Here is a 19,419-nt window from a genome sequence, read left to right as displayed (position 1 = left end):
AAGAGGAAGCTTCGGAAGGCTGATGCTATTGGCCTTGTTTACGTCAAATTGATGTCTGCCTTAGTTCCTCGGCGTGCTCGGATATAAGAATCTTGGTCATGCGTTTACATAAGCGTGATCCGATTGGACAGCGTTCTGCTAATGAAGTATCCTTGCTATCAAACATGCTGTTTGTAATGGGGCCGGTTGCTGTAGACCCTGCTGTATTCGAAGAGAACTCCCTTGGATGAACACAGTACTCCTTAAAGATGCCATATCTCCCCGCTCGATGTGGATTGCCGATACTTGTCCGGCACGTTCCTTTGTTCTTTTGTCAATGTTAACGGAGATTGCTGCTTACTTGTAAGATGCCAATAATGACAGCTGCCAGATCCGCCCGTCCTGCCGAATGGTTGCCGAGTGATGGGAGCACGGTAATCCACACGAGATAGCTGGCATGGAAGCCCGAAGCTCCAGCTCCTGTTAACGTAGAGTGATAACGACGCAAAGGACAAACAACGCTGACAGCAGGGACGACTGCTTGGTCGAGGAATCTACCCCAGTGAGAGGCTGGGAACCTGGCAACACAGACAGCAAGCTTCTTCGGAGACCTGCATGAGACCGGGCCAACCCACAGCGACCATGAATGCGAGTGATAAACAACGCTGATGGCAGGGAACACCCTATGATCGAGGCTCAATCTAATCGACAAGCTGTAAACCTACCTATAAGGCAGCATATTTCCGCAGAAGGTGCATGGACTGCATCCGTATGTTCATAGAGGCACTTCATGCGGTAGGAAAGAAGCCCATGTCTTCGCACCTCCTTTGGCTATTCCTGGTAGTGGTCTTTGAACTTGGGTAATCATGTATGATTCGCCTGTTGAACTATACATAGTTCCAGCTCCCTGACACGAAGTAATGCTCCTCGAACCGGATCTTCACCGAATCCTCACCTGTCCTTCGGCTTTCAAGGCTCCCAGCGAGATACCCGCTTCAAGCATCGGACGTGTCGACGCTACCAGGCTGCGCCTAAAGCGTGCGTCGAGGAGCGCTGTCCTATGGCGCCGGTCTACCTGTTACCAGACATACCTCGACCGTATGTCTTAGGGACTTTATTGGCATCCGAAGCGGCAAATATGTGCAGGTTCGTGCTCGTGGGTGTCCCGAGCTTCCGTACAAGCTGAGTACCGCAACTAGTGTTGAGAGCGCTCGGACAGCGTGCAATGGTGGTCTTTCGTGAGACGTCTCGGAGAAATACATCCATATTCTAGGAATGATCTGGTATCTGTCATTCAAGGATTTGATTCAGGAGAGCGCTCGAGCGGGCAGAGCCTAAGCCAGTGGCAACACGTCAGTAATCTTCGTTAGTCATAGCTGCCCCATTCCTGGTCGTTCTTGGATCCATGTTCGACTCAAATCATACGGCATCCAATGCGACTCCTTTCGCGAGTTGTGAAGAGCCACTCACATTTCTGGAGATCAGAAACGAAGCGGAAGGACGAGAGAATGACCCCGGCGTAGACTAAGCCGGGAATGGGCCATCGTTACAGCATACCGCAGCCCATAGCCCAATACCTTCGTACCCGTGGTAGCCCCTAGGGCCTCTGCCCGAGCATTTTCAAATGGCTAGTCGGAGTCCTGACTAGCGACGCGAAGGCTGAAAACGCTTATACACACACGCTATCACTCTTTGCATCGTCAAGTAATCGAAAGACTACGGTAACTGGATAGAATGTCCTGCCACTTGAGGAAGTTCAGGGCCAGAATGTGATTCAAGCTACATGGCAATCCAGCAATCAAGTCTAGATCACTCGTCAAAGGTTTTCTTTCTTTCAATTCTCCCACCGATTTCATCTACCTGCCTCCTGAGAGATCTTTCTTCTCTATTAGTACGACGAATAAAATGGCTAGAAGCTTGTCAAATGTCCGTTGCCAGATTGTATGTCCGTCGCCGATGGAGACACTGTGCACGTAACGGGTAACAATTGTGCCGCGGAACCGGCACAACGTTCATGAGCGATGTGCTTTTTGCCCCTTTTGTCAAGCCAACCCTGCCGCCCGGAAAGAATCCATCGCTCACGAGATGGAAGCTAGAGCACCTATGACATGTCTACCATCGAAGGATTCTCTGCGCTCGTTCGACAACTTGGTTGCAGGATGACTCGGCTCTCTTTTGGTGAAAGTGATCACTGCTCGAATGGTACGCATTTTCGGGAATGGAGGGAACCGTGGTGCTTGACCAACCCTTTCAACACGGCAGCCCTCTTTCGGCCGAACAGCTTGGTCTGAAGCGATTGGGTGACATTGTTTCACCCCCTGCATTTCGCTTTGGAGGCCCCAACACTCCTTATTGGACGGTAAACCACGGCGACACTTTCCTCAATTACCTTGCCTCTCGGCTTACTGATCCACCAGATGGTACATGGAGGCAGAGATGGGTCTACTCGCAGAATGACCATGCTACAGGGCATTTATGTTGGAACAAGCAACTGACTAAACAGAGAATCGAGATAGCGGCGCCTGATCGCATGTTACATTGAGGCCGCAGAACAAAATGATGACTATAAGTAAAGCCGCAAAAATTGCAATCGAAAAGACAGCAGCAGCTTGCGCCGTCTTCTGCATCAGCATATTAGCATCCGTTGACTCGTCGTGTCGTCTCATCGCCACTGGGCCGTTGGGCAGCATGTCCTTGAATCTCTTTCCTCCTGCAGTCTTAGCCGAATTGACTCCATTCCTCAGCATCTGAAAGTCCCAGCCGAGCACTTGCTTTGCTGCATCCCAAGCACGATCACATGCGCATGGGAGAAGACAACCTCGTATCGCTGCCACTCTCAGGCTTGCTGGCCCTAGCGCCTTACCGACATTGCATTAGCGGCCTGCCGACACTAGCATAATCTCCGAGATCACTCGTCAAACATCGCATGCATTTGAAGTGGCGATCAGTCGGAGCTTACTGGTGCTAAGGTGTCCTAGTCCCAGCTACATGCAGGAAGCCGTGGAAATTTGGAGGAATGTCGACTTCTCTGTGGGAAGTTGCAGGAAGATTTAGGGGCAGGCTGATAGCTGGCTGCAGCGAATCGATCGTCCATACGTAACGGGACCTTCTAGTTGGATGAGTCCCGCAGCTACGCTCTCTAAACATGGCACCTAAGCCGATATGGAGCTGCGATCCCCTAGGCTCGGATCGTAATGCAAAGGTTCTGGAGATTGGACAAATTGAAGCTATTCACGGACGACTTAGCCGTTGCACTCTTAGACCAATGGAATTGGGCCTTGAATCTGTTACCTCGCTACCGAGTAGCCCCGCTGTTCGACGCAGCTGATCGAGAACTGTGCGCATCTCTCACAAACCCGTGGTACCATGTGATGGTATTTCGTGAAATACAGCCATTCAGAAGACGATTTTGTTCGTCATTGCGCAGGATTTCTTCGGTATAATATAACGGCAATTCCAAATCTCTCCAATTCAACGCTTCGTTTGAATTCTGGCCACAGAAAGTCATTGGGTTAACTGCACGAGCTCCTATCACTTCTTTTTGATTGAGAGCACTGTCTTGACATTGTTTGGTAACTCGTCTCTACTGATGCCTTCCAATTCAACAATCCCTTGGCCAGACCACTGGTACTCCGAAAAAAATAGCATCAAATGTCTGGTCGATGGCTGCGGTTTCACAACCCAACCGAAAGGGCTCATTAGGCAATTCGGAGTTATGAAAATTCACTGCGCAGACACACCGGGTGTTGAGCATGCGATCTTTTCGAAGATGCTCGGGCAACGAAAGTGTGCCATATGCTCCTACCGAGTCAGTCCAGGCCAATCGTGCTCCAACAAGCTCAGAAATTTGTTCGCTCACGAAAAGGCCGTTCATCGTAGCGACTCTATGTCAAGCATCTGCGGATACATTGTTCTCGCTAGGAAAGGCCGTATTCACGGGCGGCTTGGACAAGATTCTCAGAAGATCGCTTTCGATCGGATGGTGGAGAAGCTTCGGGGGTATGAACAACCAGTCACACATCTGCTCTGCCAAAAAAAAGGACTCCCACACTCCCTTTCAAATCTCCAACTTATCCTCTCCACCGACCCTCTACGGCCAGACGGAAAAGATACCCCAGTCTGGTGGCCAGTACCCTCAGAACGGTTCCTAGGGCCACTTCGCCCCAATGAGAATGACCCCGCAGACTGCCAGTGGGGTCGAGTCTGGAAGCGCTTGCGGCAGATGTATGGGGACGGACATTTGTAATCAAGCAAGCGATTGGGTTGCTAATTACATCAACGCGGGCGTCTGAAATGTGTTAAAGGCTTTTGGGGAGTCCATAGAAACCTTGGCATTGGTATTCCTATCATGTCGCCTTACGGCTGCAAGCCGTCTATGTGCTTAGACCAATCAAGGAACGCCTCTCGGACCCATCGCCACCACTATCAGCTTCCTTTTAACTGTGTGGGATCAGCCAGTCAGAGATATATCGAGATTTGATCGATCCGCAGGTCATCGTATCATGCGCGTCATTAGCGCTATGAATAAGAATAGGCCGTTCTAGCATCATGATGACCGCAAGGATCACCGAAACTTGGCATGCCATAGAGGTTCACTCTCTATATTATAAATATTCGCAGTCTGCTACCACTTCATGACCTGCCTTCACCTTCTCCGTTCTTGCGAAATCCAACCACTATCTTCAGACTTCGCAGAGTAAACAACAGCAACTCTCAAAAGCTCACGTCATCAGTCTTTCAATAACTAATATCCTTCTAACATCTACCCATCAATCCTCTTCACCTCCTCACCGATGCCTCACCCAATACTATATCGCTGGCCAGATCACTGGTACCACGATCAAGATCACATTCGTTGCATTGTTTCAAATTGCGGATTCGTCACACCTTCACCGGAGGCATTGCTGCAGTGGACCCAGATTCATGATCATTGCATAGGAACACAGGGTGCTGAACATGAGATTCTGGACAAGATGCTCCAGCAAACATGCTGTGCTATTGACAACTGTGACCTTCCGCCGTTACACCAGGGCGTGGATAGAAGAAGTAGAGTGTTGTTTGCTCACGAAAATGCCGCTCACGGTAGTGCAGACATGTCTAACATCTGTTCCTTCGTCAGGCTCGCCAGAGAAGGCCGTCTCTCCAGTAGGGGGATGCCTGATCAAGATTGCGAGGTACTCGCTTTCCAACGAATGCTGGCGAAGGTTCTGGCTCTTCCGGATGCGACGAAGGATTTGCTCTTCCAAAAGAGCGGATTCCACCATCCCGACCAACAGACTCCTGAAACAATGGGGAAAATTCTCACTGCCGACTACTTAGCACAACCAGGCGACCAACCTCCCTATTGGTGGCCAATACGTGCAGAACATTTCCTCTGGCAGTGTCGCCCTCATCCTAACAACCCAGCGGATCATCATTGGAGGATTCTCTGGACGCGCCTGCGGGAGGAATATGCTGATGGGCGCATATGATGGAAAAAGCGCATAGACACACGTGAGCAGTTCAGCTGGACCATTTTCTCTGTCGCCCTGGCACCACTAGAGGATGACCTGGATGCTTTTGTGGGCGGCAAATGGTGAAGGATGCGTTGGATGGAGCAAGCGCTTGGGCACAACGGCTCGCAATTTGGGGGTCTAAGGGATGAGAGGCAGGTATGAAAGCTCCGTAGAGAACCTCAGTATAGGTCATTCTGCCTTGTCATCTCGCTTCACGGCTGCAAACCATTCTTGTGCTTAGACCAGTGAACCATTGAGCCCCCGGCCCAGTGCCACTATCAACTCCGTCCCCGGCGTGTGGAACCAGGGAGTCGGAGGCGTGGTCAGAAGTCAATCACATGCAAAACTCATGGTGCAAAGATGGTCATGAGATACGCCTTATTCCATCCCCGCGACGGACACTGCCAGGGTCCACTTGCGGTGGCATAATTTTACCAGAAATACAAAAATCCTATTGAAAGAGCCTACCTACTAATCCGCCCGACTTCTACAATCCAAAGTCTCTCAAATCTAACCAACAAACATTAAGCCAACTGCGTCGGCTCACTTTACCCAGAAAAAAACGTCCTCGATATTCCCCCGCCGTCCTCCAGCACCGATGCCTCCAGTCACCCCCTGGCCAGAGCACTGGCATAATAGCCGCAACGGTATCAAATGCATAGTCTCTGGCTGCGCATTCACTACGAATCGACCGGGCTGGCATAGCCAATGGAATGATCTCCATGACTAATTCCGAAGCGGAGCCGGGTGCCGAGCATGCCATACTCCTGAAGATGCTGTGGCAAAATACGTGTGTTATCTACAGTCTCAATATGAAGAGGCAGCCTTTACTGTTGGGGTGGGAAAAACAGCTAGCCGCCCGCTTTTGATTTTGACAGGAGCTCAAAACCATGTGTCCTGCCTCTTTACATGGTTCTTGAGAAGAGATGCTTGTGGTTTAGAGACTGAAAATCTATCGGTGTGCTTGAAATGTGCTTCTGGACCCAGAGGTTGTAGAGGTGCCTAAGTGATGGCGAAATTTCTCCGAGGGAACCTCGTCTCCATCTCAGGTATCGCTGGGCTCAGCAGCGCCGTCCAGAGACACAATCATCACTTTCTCAGGGTCCTAACGTTCTTTCCCAGTTCCTCATCCCGCAGTATCCTTTGATTGGATGCTGTTCGAAGATTTAACAGAAAACCTCAGCAGTTTTTCTGAATTGCATGATGCACTATGCGAGTAGCCCGCGTGGATCTCTGATACGGACTTTCACCGACTTGCAGTCTACTAAGGCCCCCATGTTTCATGTTTGGAGATTTCTCCGATGCCGAACAGTCATCAACCAACTTCGGGGTACTTGCAGATTCAGAGCTACCAACAAGCACAAGTGTTAAAAGGTAAGTGTTAAGTAAAGACTGGCATGTGAGTCCATGTTTTGCCCCATCCCGACACTGCGGGACTCGGTGCTTTAGTGTTACTGGTTCAGAGTGCCCGAGTGGCAAGCGGTTGATAGGCTTGGAGATGCCGCGTCGGGCGGGGAGCTCGGGATGAAGCTGTTATCAACTGTCTGCCCGTCATGTGCGGAACCGACAACGCCACTCAAGGCGCTCGCTCGACAGATGGTCGAGAGAGAGAGGCAACAATGGCCATCTTCCCGGCCCAGCCCTCTTTTCCGCGGTACACGACGCATGGAAGGACTAGGACCATTCGACACATTCTCCAACTCCTTCAACTATCTCTTGCTCTAGGTGTTTTAGTTTCTTCCTCACCATTCACTAGCTTGTTGGTATTTGCAGAAACTGCACTCATAGAATCTCTGAATCCGCAAGTGCGTCGACTTGGGCCCTTCTCTCTTCCTCTTCTCAGACTCCACCCTCAAGTCATTCCTCACTCGAATCGAATTCGGAAATGCGACAGCGAGCAATCGATGGTTGGCCCGATCACTGGTACAACCGCGATGGCTACATCTTCTGTCCCGCTCGAGGCTGCACCAAACTGTTCCACAATGGCAACATCAGATTTATAGGCCGCCACTGGGACGACCACAGGCCCGGCTACCCCAGCTACAACGACCACGGCATCCTCCTAGCCATTTGCCGCCAAAACGACTGCGTCTACTGCGACTACCATAACGATCACAGCCTCAAAGAGCTCTTGGCTCATGAGCAAGAGAAGCATGGGACTAGCAACATGTCAACGATGCAAGGTTACCTGTATTTGATGAGGCGAGGTCTCAATGACAATACCGTTGAGGCGCGCGTCTGTAGGGATCAAGCGTTCAAGCGCTTGGTAGACAATGTTTGGAATTCCGAGTACCGCAACCGCCTGTACGTATTTTCCGTGCCCATATTCCTCCTTTGGGAGCAAACCTTGAGTCTTGAGACATATCTCGGGGTCTTTAGTCTCCATACATGTTCCAAGGTTCGCTATACCTCCTCAAATAGGCCATACTGACGTCGAGGTTGTAATATAGTCTCTACCACGTTATTCCTCGGACGCTACCACACGAGGCCCGCATGTGGAGAGATCTCTGTCCAATCCTCTGCCAGAATCGCCCGGCTGGACAACCGGAGGCTACAGTCATCTTGGCGCAAGATTTCCTGACACATCTGCGTCCGAGCCCGGGTGATCATCCTGCTTGGCCACCAACTTATCACGGTTTGCGGGCTAGGTATGCGGAAGGGAGCATATGAGTCAACAACGGCGTATCTCACAGGGCGATGGGAATGACGGTATGGCGAAACCCGCATTGGAGTGTCCACCCGTGCACTTTCTTGACTGTCCAGTGATAGACCTCACTCGTAGCTAATAGTATTAACAGGTCCATGATTCGACATCCAGCAGTCATGTAAACTTGAAGTAGCAACCCGATGCCGCGAGATTGGATGACTCCGTTCTCGCATTTTGAACTGTTCTCGTTGTTGGGACTTCCCGAACCTAGACTTACCTAAAAGCCTCAACCTGTTCTCGCAAAGCAGGAATCCAGTGGATTTGCCGCCACAATGTGCATTTTCTTAGGCAGTGTCGGACCCTGAAAACTTTTGCAAGCAGTCTCCATGGGATATATAATAAGAGCCCCACAGTGTTCCGTCTCCCGGTCGCAATATTCGGTGTCAAGTCGATTGAGGTAGAGTAGATTTGGAGCTACTTCATGCATCTCTGACTCGCTCCAGCGTCCGTGTTTCTTTGACCTTTGCGCTTTTGTCTTCATCTCCATCAAACACTCCCGAGCCCACTACCTCCTACATCTGCCAGCACTGCATCACTGCCCACAGCTTTCATCCCGTCAAGCGTCTTTCCCTCCGCTCGTTCAGTGACAATTTCAACCTCGCAGAATGGCAGGCTGTCAGCCCGGAGCAAAGGGCATGAACGGCTACCCAAGCCATTGGTACGACGATGAAGGCAAAATTCCCTGCCCAGCACGCGACTGTGGCATGCTATTCACCCGCAACACCATCCACAGATTGGGGCTCCACTGGATTAATGAAGATGATGCTCCGATTACCCTTCAAATCAAAGCCGAGCACAGCATTCTCCACAGCATGATACTCCAAAGGAAATGTCCCTACTGCGACTTCGCCACCCCTGATCACCGAAAACTATTTCATCACGAGGAAACCGAGCATGGTTCGAGCAACTTGTCTCGACTCAACGGAGTCGTTAGCCTAGCTAGGCAAGGTAACCTTTATAAAAAGGTACATCCAATCATCTTCCAGCGCCTGGTGCGGAACATCTGGGAAAACTCTCTCCTGCGCAATTCCCTCTTCCGCCGGGCAACCGACATGGAGGGACCTATACCAGTCAATGGATTCGTGCCAATGCAGCCTACTCCAGAATTCCTCCCATGGATTCTAGGTCCTCCTCACGTTTATTTGCCCGGTGAGGATCCGGCCTACCCGATGGTGTCACCTCAGGATTTCCTGAAGCATCTAGCACCTACGGACGCATATAGGCTTAAGGATCCCATCTGGGAATATAGATGGGATGAATTGCGAAGGCGGTATGCGTCAGGAGAATTGTGAATCAGCGGCAGGGTACCTGGCGGGCCTTTAACGATCAAGGTCGTGGAGCATAGCGATTTGACCGTGCCCTTACTTGCAGTCGTTTAGGTTTTACTGCCTGGGCTCCTGTGGTGGATTGCGGGTGCTGATGCGTGGGGATTGTAGCCTGATCTTCAGTCCAATGTGGCTCCAGGAGGTCTTGAACTGTAGAACCAGCAGATGGCCAACGAAAACCATACAGTGGTCAATCTCTTGCTCCAGCTTTCTTCTCGGCGCATCTTGACTAGCAAGACAACAGAGATTATGGAAAGCTTGAGCTACAAAATGGACTGCAACATATCATTATGGAAGGCATGCTGTACAGGTCAACTTCCCTAGGGTTTCTGGCGCTCAAATATATAGAGTGCCTCATCCTTGCCAGGAAACGAGGGGAGAGGGATTTGCATGATCTTCTCATAGTCCGCTTTCTCCACTTTCATATGCTCATCAATCGTCCTGTCCTTGAATGCTGTGTACCCACTTCGGTTTTGTGTCCCTGCAACACATACCGTGTCTCCTTTGTAGGCATCGAGGACTCTAGAAGTGAAGTCCGAGCTGACAATCGGATACACTAGAAGTATTACAGCGTCTTTGCAACCTTTCTCATCTTTCAAGTATTTCTCGCCGTCTTTGATCAACGTATCACCTATCCACAGTGTCCGATATTCGCTCTGCAGATTGTCCACCGCGTGCACATTGACGCTCATCCGCCGCAGCATGTAGGTCCAGTAGCCATTGCCACTTCCGATCTCTACCACCGCTCGCTGACCCGCTAGTTGTTTGATGACTTCCAGGCTCTCATAGCTGGGTACCACACACCCGAAATGATGCATGAAGATCGGGAGAATGTGGTGGCTTGTCATTATATTCTCGGTCCCACCTTCGGGTCCTACCCATTCCAAATTTTGGCAAGACCAGCTCCAGAAGTCGTAGTAGGGGTTTATGTGGTTTTTCGATTTTGGTATTGTCATATTTGGGGGCAGTACCCGCAGGGATTGTAGATGTAAAGCGACTTTCGAGCGTATCGAACCCTTCTTTGCATTGGCTGCGAAGCCGGTGAGGAGCTTCATTGTGGCCGTATTTGGGGCGAAGATGGATGTATAAGCTGAGACATCTGCTGAAGGAGGAGGCGCTAGCTAAGGTGTAGACGAAGAGTCCTTAATCAGATCGTCAAGCCACCGAGGCACTCGCGGTATTGATGGGAACGCCTTACTGGCTTCCCTTCGTCATCCATATACCACGCGTGTAAACCAGCTTTTCCACCGTGATTGATGGCCTCTTGTACTTGCGAGAGGGTTACGCTGGCTGTAGCGTGGTAGACATAGCTGTCATTGTAGGGCAGATTGAATGTAGCGATGATGGAGGACCTCAGGTCGTCATCCTCCGGCAAATACTTCTCACCTTTGTTCCATGATTCGAATATAATATCAGGCTCGAAGTGAGAGGCGCCTTTTGTTCGAGGTCGACCTTGCTGAAGCGTCATGACCGTTTCAATGGGCAGGAAACCACCGCAAGATGAAGGCGAAGATGCTCCATGCACCCTCGGCCCGAAGTTTTGCCGAAGCCGAGCGAACATAAGATTACGAGTACGCGCTGGGGCGCCCACTGCTTTCATGATCCAGTCCTTCAGAATGGTCTTTGGAAGCTAATAACTACAAGCTGCTCCTGAGGCAAAAATTTCTTCTTTTTAGTTTGGTGCGTAGTTTAATGGCATGTTGCGAAGCTTGAACAGATCCACCAAGATGTCGGAGGAAGGCCAGGCAGAAACTCTTGCGCAACGTTCTTTGCAAGTCCCATTTCCTCCTAAACCCCCAATAAATTGCATGTATACTACAAAAAATGCTGGCGATCTTGCTCGCACGGACGCGGCTCTTGTGTTCACGCATGGTGCAGGTGGCACCTTGCAATCCGATGCAATTGCTAATTTCACTCATGGCTTTGCATCGCATTCTCGGCAATCGAGCATTCTTTGCTTCCAGGGCAACATGAATTTGAAGTCCAGAGTCAAGATGTTCAGCGACATCATTGCCTCCAACTTGAACGTCAAAACCCCATCTTGTCTAGGAGGGCGCAGTATGGGTGCCCGAGCTGCAGTCATGGCTGCTACGGAAAATGCAACCCATCTAGTACTTGTCAGCTATCCGCTGCATACTACCAAAGAAACTCGAGACCAAGTGTTGCTCGATTTGCCAGCGTCTGTGAAGGTCATCTTCGTCAGTGGGGATCGCGACGAGATGTGCGATCTTGAAAGACTCGAAGAAGTTCGGAACAAGATGAAGTGTATGACTTGGAGGGTGGTCGTCCAAAATGCAGATCATGGAATGAATGTGAAGCCCAAAGCTGGGACCCGGGAGGTTGGGAGGAAGACTGGGGGCGTTGTGGCGATGTGGCTCAAAGCCTCCGATGTTAGTCTCAGAGAAGGCAGGATTCTTTGGAACGCTGATGAGGAGACGGCTCAATGGAGTGGCTGGTCCCTCGGACATGCGGGGCCCCGGACTAATGTCGATGCACAAATCAAATCTCCATCAGAAACCACGGCGAAAAAGACATCTCGTGGAAAGAGAAAGGACTTAACTGAAGACGAACCCGAGGAGCCCAGGTTCACGAGGTCGAGGAAGCGTCGTAACGTTTATGATGTTGCTGGGTGATCGCAAACTTCAACGCTTCACCATTTTGGGACGTCTGGAATGTCGACCGAATCTCCTATTCGACGACAAGCCCGACACATTCCGACGTGTTTCAGCTGTGTATCTTCTGATGTTATGCCATAGTGCGGCCTTTGGGAGGCTCCCTCGTCGTCACCAGCCATCCGCTCCCTTCTCAATGCAACTCTATATAAGATTACCGAGCGTGCGACTTTACCCATCCCTTTTGTACGTCTAAAGATCCTGTACGGAGGTGCTGCCGACCAGAAGCTGCTCTAGATATTGGATGGCCTGTTCAAGCATTGGATGATTAGATGTCCGCCACTCATATGCTTTCGTGGCAAAGCCCAGGATGTCCCCAGCGGGTGGCGAGTCGGAAGTCCCAGAGGACTCTCGTTGCATTTCAGTATGGCTTGCTCGTGTTTTCTGGAGTTAACAGCGCCGGTGCTATCTACCTTATAATCGGTCCTGGTAACGAAGTGACCATCGCGGGCGCCAGCCCTATGCTGACTGCAGTGAGTACCATCTTCGCGCTCTACAAGCTGTCAACGCTGAAGTCTTGTCGACTAGGCGGCTCTGTCCGTCACGTATCTGCTGCTCCATCAGATCGTCTCTTGGCGCTACTCCAAAAGTGGCTCATTTCCTTATCGTCACCAGAAGAACATCCTAAGCTCCGCGTGCTTGATGATATCTAGGGCGATGGTCTTGTTTTGGGTGGCAGCAGCTGTTCCAGGGTTAGTAACAGCATCCAAGGCACCGTTCTGTGCAGCCAATGGAAGCGAAGCTTTGGAAGGTGTAGGGATTGATGGGTGCATGATTCAACGCTTGAGTGTCGCTGGGTCACTCTTAGCCCTGTGAGATTGTCCAATCAGTCGTGGTGACCTGGCCAATACTGACTCGCATATCAGTATCACATCATGTATGATCGTATACACGCTCAAGACTGCAGAACGACCATTCGCTTCCTCTTTACTAGGCGTACATATTCGAAACCACAACGAGGAAGAAGAACTGCATCTATCCACAGAACTCAGCTCGACAGAACTGAGCTTTACACCCTTGAATAATCCAAGCGAAAAGTACCTTGATGTGCCTATATGCGACCCTGCTTTATATCCTTGTCCACCTAAGAGGCCTAAACCCCCTCCACGAGGTCGAATCTCATGGCTCCCACCTCTGAAGTTTCAGGTCCCAGCAGAGACTGGGCATCCAGCTCTTCAAAGGACACCTGATCAGCAAACCCCAACAAGGTCCCAGGCAAACCTCTCTGCTGCATCTATCAACCATCTTCCTTTGCCTCAGATTGCTCAAACGGCCGCTCTCTCTTCTTTGGAGCGCAGTGAAACGACTGCGACGTCATCCTCGTCGGTCTACAGCCGCTCAACGTCTGCATCGACGCTGTCTCGCGGGCCTAGCACGCTCAGCTCTTTCCCCAGTACTCTAAGTTCCTTCAGTAGTAATTCCCGCAGCAGCACGATCAAGAGCTCGACCTCGTCCAGACCCAGTGTCCCAGCCATACCAGAGAAGTACCGTCACAAGAGCCACAGCCTACGGAACGGTGGGAGTCCACCGCGACCAGGCTCACGACCTGCCATGCCGCCGGCAGACTTCTGGATGTACGCCAGAGCCGCGCAACAAAAACAGAACGACCTCGAAGAGCGCTCTCAAACGGTTTTGCCCGAAATGCCCCCTGAAACGCGGGAAAGGGCACACTCCGAAGGCGCAGCGAAAAGAGACCCGAGCCTGTGCCATTACCCACTGCTCCCTGCTTCACCCGAGAAAGCGGTACTAAGGCCGAATATGAACAAGGGAAATACGATGCGGGTGGCGGAGAAGACGTACTACGAGAATTTGAGGAAAGGGGCAAGGATTGCAAAGGCGGTGGACTATGGGAGGTTAGATGGGCATGGGAGGAAGGATAGTAGGACGTTGGTGAAGATGAGGCAGCCTTGGGATCAGGAACCGAGATGGGAGAGAAGGAGGGCGAATAGTTGAAGTGTGATTCAGAAGACAGGATTCTTATAGCGCGTTGTTTGCGCGCAGAAGAGAAGCTTTTACGATGTTAAAATTGTTCTTGGATCTTGAAGGGGATGAGGATTGGGAAGTCATATGCACACAATCAGGGTTGCTGCATGGCTAGCGTACCATCTTCGTTCCAACTTTTATAGCAGTCATAGCAGGACATCCAATATCTATCACAACGGAACGCATCAGATTCCACATTAGGAGACTTCTTGGCATATCCCCTTCGGCTTACTCTAGTCTATGGTCAAGGCTGCCTTGTTAATGGGTTGGCAACTTCATCGCGACACCGTCTCCAGTGTCCATGCCTTATGATCATTTGGGCCGGACTGAAGGAGGAGGCACGTTTATGCATGCCAGCAAGTCTTGTGACTTCTTCAAGCTTCGCCTTTATGCTTCAGAGGTGGCATTTTGACAGCACATACGACTCTGCGGGGTCGCCTTCTGGACTCTGAGCTCGAGCCAAGCGCAAAGTAAAGCATAGCATGGATACTGATTGTCGATCTTGCCGGCGCATCTTGAAAAGAGAAGGAGACAGACGATTGGCAAGTTTGGAGGGGAGGAGGGGACGATTGGTGGATGTTACGGAGGCGACCTGCCTCGGCTGCGCGCTAGCGGGCCCCAACGTCGATCATCCGTGCCCCGAACTGCCCCATCAGGCAATTGCTCTCCAGCCAACTGCCAGCTGCGACAACGACTGGGGCGACTGCGGAGAAGGTCATCTCTTTGCCACAATCCACCTGACCCTTTGAGTAACTATCCTAGCTCATACTCACATCTTGCCGACTGATTAGATGTGAGAGGCTCAGGATACTTGTCTCGCTTTGCGCCTCGGGCCTGACCGACTGCCTATCCAAGAGTCACACGGAGGCTGATTCTCCTTTAGATAGCATGGCCTTGTCACACAGGGGGAAGTGGTTGTTCGAAGCAGCCTATATCTACACTGATCCTCCTTGAGATTCCGTCAAGACTCCCTAAACGCAATGCGCCAACATTTTCACCATACCTACTGCTGCGCAACAAATTGACCCAGCAGCGGCTAACATGTATCTTCACGAGGGCGCCGATTATGCCGCCAGGGCGAGCACACTAGTTGGTCAGCTCATCAATGATCATGACCCAAAGTATGGAGTTGGGTCGTTGACCTGCTCTGTCTACGATACAGCATGGGTTGCTATGGTCATCAAAAACGTCGACGGGCAAAGACGATGGCTGTTCCCTTCCAGCTTCGAGCACCTCCTCAGCAATCAACAGCACGATGGTGGATGGCAAACATCTTCTTCCGACGCCGACGGCATCCTAAATACGTTGGCCGCTTTGTTGGCTTTTTGCAGGCATATTGGCTATCCACTCCAGCTGAAACCGCCCGAAGATCTGAGACATAAGAAGGACCGGGCGATCTACTTTCTGGAGACCAAGTTTTCGAAGTGCGACGTCGAATCAACTATCACCGTCACCTTGCAGCCCTTCTTCTCCAGGCTTCTGCAAATGCTGGAGCAGGAGGGCGTTCACTTCTCATTCCCGGGAAAGGAGGCGCTTATTCATGAGCGAGGAAGGAAGACGCCAAACCAAAGTCTCGTTGCGCTCTACACGAACATCAGGACATCGGCCGCTCACAATCTGGAAAGCCGAATTGGCGAGGTCGACTTCGATCGCGTAGGTCAGCACAAAATCTGTGGCTCAATGATGGCCTCGCCAGCTGCCACAGCAGCTTATTTAATGGGTCGCACGAGCTGGGATGATGAAGCTGAAGCCTATCTGCACCACATCGTGTCCATTGGTGACAACAATTCTGCCGGCGGGGTCCCCTCAAAGTTCCCTACCACCGTCTTCGAAGTCACCCGTGTCCTTTCAACGTTATTAGAGAATGGATTCACCCCACAGGGTCTGGGAACTCAGGCATTGGACAACGCTGCTGGATTTTTGCACGACTGCTTGCAGCTGGAGTCAGGCGTCACCGGCTTTGCACCATACGTCGAGTCAGACGCAGACAACACGGCGCAGGCCATCTCCGCTCTCTGCTTACTTGGTCGAACTGTTTCTCCGCAAGGCTTAATCATTCGATATGAAACACGCGAAAGCTTCAAGACGTACGACCTAGACAGGAACCCGAGCTTCAGAACGAACTGTCATGTTCTCCAGTCTTTGCTGGATCTACTACCGGGCAACAACCAGCAGGTTCCCCAGATTGAGAAGTGCATCAGGTTCATCTGCAGCATGTGGTGGACTACCAATGGTCAGATCGAAGATCAATCCGTGAGTTGGGAAGACCTCGAGTAACATACAGGCAGCTAATCGTTGCCAACAGAATACGTCGCCGAATTACCCAATTATGCTGATGGCCAAGGCATTCATGCGCCTGATCCGAATTTGGGAGCAAGGTTTCATTCCAGTCCCAGACGAGCCATCGATAAGGGACAAGGTCGTTATCTCGCTTTTCCAGGCTCTCACAAGGACTCTTCAGAGCCAAAACATGGACGGCTCTTGGGGAAGCGGCCCGCGCTGCGAGACCACCGCCTACGCAGTAATTACACTGACCAAGCTTGCCTCGCTTTCCTCAGCGCCGAGAGTCAGGATGCAGACTATCTTAGCCGTCAAGAACGGTCGCGAATACCTTTCCAAGGTTCGTCATTTCAGTTTGATCTCCTCCTATTTGGAACGTTAGTATGGGCCATGAGTCATGTTCTGGCAGGGGGAATAGATTCCCCACCCCAACTATGTTCTGAAACTGGTCTTACAAGTCCATTGCATGTCATGAGATGGGCTTCTTACCCCAATCGTGCTCCCCAGGCTTGCCTTAGCAGCCAAATTCATCTCTCAAGAAAAGCATGCTGACTGCGAAACCATCATCAGAACTACCTACCCTTCTCCGAGCCTGAGCTCGTATGGACGGGGAAGACGACCTCTGGATCCAGCACCCTTCACCAAGCGTACATCTTGGCTGCTCTACAAGCCCCAATCCCAAAGCAGCAATCAGGTCCCACCATTGAGAGCCATTTCGAGATCCCTTTGGCGAAAGTCACTATTCAGACGAAGTACTACGGCCGCCAAGCCTGGTTTGCGGACACCCCCGAGTGGCTGATCCAAGCTTCCCTGATAGAAGGCCATCTGTTCCTACCGCAGATCAGGGACGTGCGATACGCCGTCTTTCCAAGCGACAATTTAGCAGAAGACCAGCACTTCGGTTATATACCTTTCATGTGGATTGTGGCAAACAGCGTCGAGAAAAGACTTATTGGTGCCGAGTACCTTTACCAGATGATGATCCTATCGGTGCTCAATCGGCAATTCGAGGGATACATGGAGAATGTAGTGGGTGAGGTTTTCGCTGGGTGCATGTTCGAGATTGAAGACATCATTCAGAGTATCTTTCAGGAGCTTGAATTGTACAGCAAAGACCAGTGCTTCTGCGGGGATCACAATGAGACTTCCAGATCGTCGACTGCAACCACGATATCAGACGTACGCTCTGTTTTATACCGGTTCATTTCACACATCCTCAATCACCCTTATGTGCTCATGGCCAGCACACATGACCAAGCACAACTCATATGCGAATTACAGTCATTCCTCCTCAGTCGCGTCAGTCAGCTGTCTAATCGTGGCCACACAGAAGGTGTACAGCCCGCCAAAGCACCTACAGACCAGACAGCTCACCCATACAATTCGGCATTTCTTACATGTATTGTGGGCAATCAAGGTCACAGTGGTGGTGTCGGGCTCAGGAAGGACTTCTTGGAAACCCCGGAGCAACAATTTCTGGCTGCAGACCTGATACGGCATTTGTCGATAATCAGCTTCATGTCCAGCAATGCTGAAGAACAGCAGGCCGCCGCTCCACGAACTCAAGCCAAATCACGAAGTGCGAGCTTTGGCAGCAGTCGACGCTCATTTGACCGATCCGTCTCCTCTGCATCGATGGCCTCGTCATACTATGACGAAGAAGGCTTCTCTCCAATTTCTCCAGTCTCAAGCGTCTCTTCTGCGTCAAGTAGTTCGCCAAATGCCGGCAAATTCCCTGGACGGTCATCCTCGCTGCCTTTTCAGTCCACTTCAGCTACTTCAGAGCAATCGTTGCAACTGACTCGACTCCTGCGTCATGAGCGCCGAAGTCTGAAGCTATGCCTGGATAGCCTACGAGAAGCTGGTGTCGACCGCCCCACAGCCAACGTGTTGAAGCTCTTTGTTGACTTTACGGAGCTTTCCGAGCAGATCTACAGCGACTCAAATATTGGCAGTTGCTTTCAACCAACGACTGCCAACCAAGTCATAGAGCAAGCGTGCATTCTAAATCCGCCACCTGTGCCTTCAAAGCAGGACTCTCAGAAAGGATCCGTAGCTGCCGCTCGCGCGGCTATTATCATCCCACCCTTGGCAACCAAGCCAAAATCTCGTCCTCAAAGTATCGTCCAAAGTGCAACCACTCAGCCTGAGATCATCCCGCCATTGCCCGCGAGGAGTTCCTCAAGAGCGCCGAGCTATGACCAAGGCGATGATCGCACGTTGACACCGGGTCAAGACGATAGTCCCGCCAGTGCTGTCCTAATGGAACGAGATTGGAGCTGGAACAAGCCCATAGTGCCTAAGAGACGCACATCGCGGGCGTCAGCGGAAGTGAGTCGCATCGAGCGTATCATGAGCGATATGGACAGCATCATGATCCAACCCAAGCCCAGACCTGAGAACCAGAGACGGACTACCAGCGAGAGCGATTTTGGGCGGATACAACAGAAACCCAAGATCGACGCCCAAAAGCGCCTAACCGCTGCCGCCGACTTCGACGCTGAAGCCATCAAGGTTGCGAAGACACGACTAAAGACTCAGAGAAAGAAGAGCCTTCAGCCTCGACAAAAGGCTGCTACCGACGTCCACCATAGAACCAAGGAACAAGCAGAAGCTAGGGGGAAGACCGCAGTCGAGCTTCAGAACAGAGCCATGGCAGAGACCTACAAGCAAGATGTCAAGCGAAGAGCTACAGAGCCTGCTGATGTTGGCTGGGTAAAATCCCCACCGAATGCTGAGATGGTGGACAGTCGAGAGGTACAGGCGCGAAAATTGCATAGGGCTAGTCGGCTGGGAGGGCCGAAATGGAAGGCGCCGTTTTGAGTGCACATCATGGGACGCGCATCGCATAGTACTGTGGGGACAATGGGAGTCATGTTCGGGCAGAAGGCATATATTGTACAGATGTGAGGCATTGGAAAGTGGGGGCAAGGTACGATCTAACTAACTTGTTCGCACATAATGATATTCATTTCCTG

At 51.3% G+C, this 19,419-nt stretch overlaps 4 protein-coding genes across 4 annotated transcripts; 3 read left to right on the top strand and 1 right to left on the bottom strand.

Moving 5' to 3' along the window:
• Positions 1-7,359: 7,359 nt before the first annotated feature.
• Positions 7,360-9,473, top strand: HO133_005361 (uncharacterized protein; the record flags this gene model as incomplete). Its single annotated transcript, XM_037296271.1, has 5 exons — positions 7,360-7,778; positions 7,925-8,122; positions 8,168-8,183; positions 8,273-8,310; positions 8,786-9,473. 5 exons carry the CDS (start codon positions 7,360-7,362, stop codon positions 9,471-9,473), a joined length of 1,359 nt encoding a protein of 452 aa, XP_037148253.1.
• A 353-nt stretch (positions 9,474-9,826) lies between these two features.
• On the bottom strand, positions 9,827-10,974 carry HO133_005360 (uncharacterized protein; the record flags this gene model as incomplete). The annotated part of the gene is made up of 2 exons (XM_037296270.1): positions 9,827-10,627; positions 10,705-10,974. The coding sequence occupies 2 exons, from the start codon at positions 10,972-10,974 to the stop codon at positions 9,827-9,829; spliced, it is 1,071 nt and encodes a 356-aa protein (XP_037148252.1).
• Positions 10,975-11,233: 259 nt separating this feature from the next.
• HO133_005359 (uncharacterized protein) lies at positions 11,234-14,131 on the top strand (the record flags this gene model as incomplete). The annotated part of the gene is made up of 2 exons (XM_037296269.1): positions 11,234-12,135; positions 13,009-14,131. 2 exons carry the CDS (start codon positions 11,234-11,236, stop codon positions 14,129-14,131), a joined length of 2,025 nt encoding a protein of 674 aa, XP_037148251.1.
• Positions 14,132-15,202: 1,071 nt separating this feature from the next.
• On the top strand, positions 15,203-19,264 carry HO133_005358 (uncharacterized protein; the record flags this gene model as incomplete). Its single annotated transcript, XM_037296268.1, has 3 exons — positions 15,203-16,414; positions 16,467-16,781; positions 17,012-19,264. The coding sequence occupies 3 exons, from the start codon at positions 15,203-15,205 to the stop codon at positions 19,262-19,264; spliced, it is 3,780 nt and encodes a 1,259-aa protein (XP_037148250.1).
• Positions 19,265-19,419: the final 155 nt, after the last annotated feature.

The sequence above is a fragment of the Letharia lupina genome (genome assembly GCF_014066315.1).
Source record: "Letharia lupina isolate WasteWater1 chromosome Unknown contig_21, whole genome shotgun sequence".
Taxonomy (NCBI): domain Eukaryota; kingdom Fungi; phylum Ascomycota; class Lecanoromycetes; order Lecanorales; family Parmeliaceae; genus Letharia; species Letharia lupina.
This window is presented reverse-complemented; position numbering and strand designations above follow the sequence as displayed.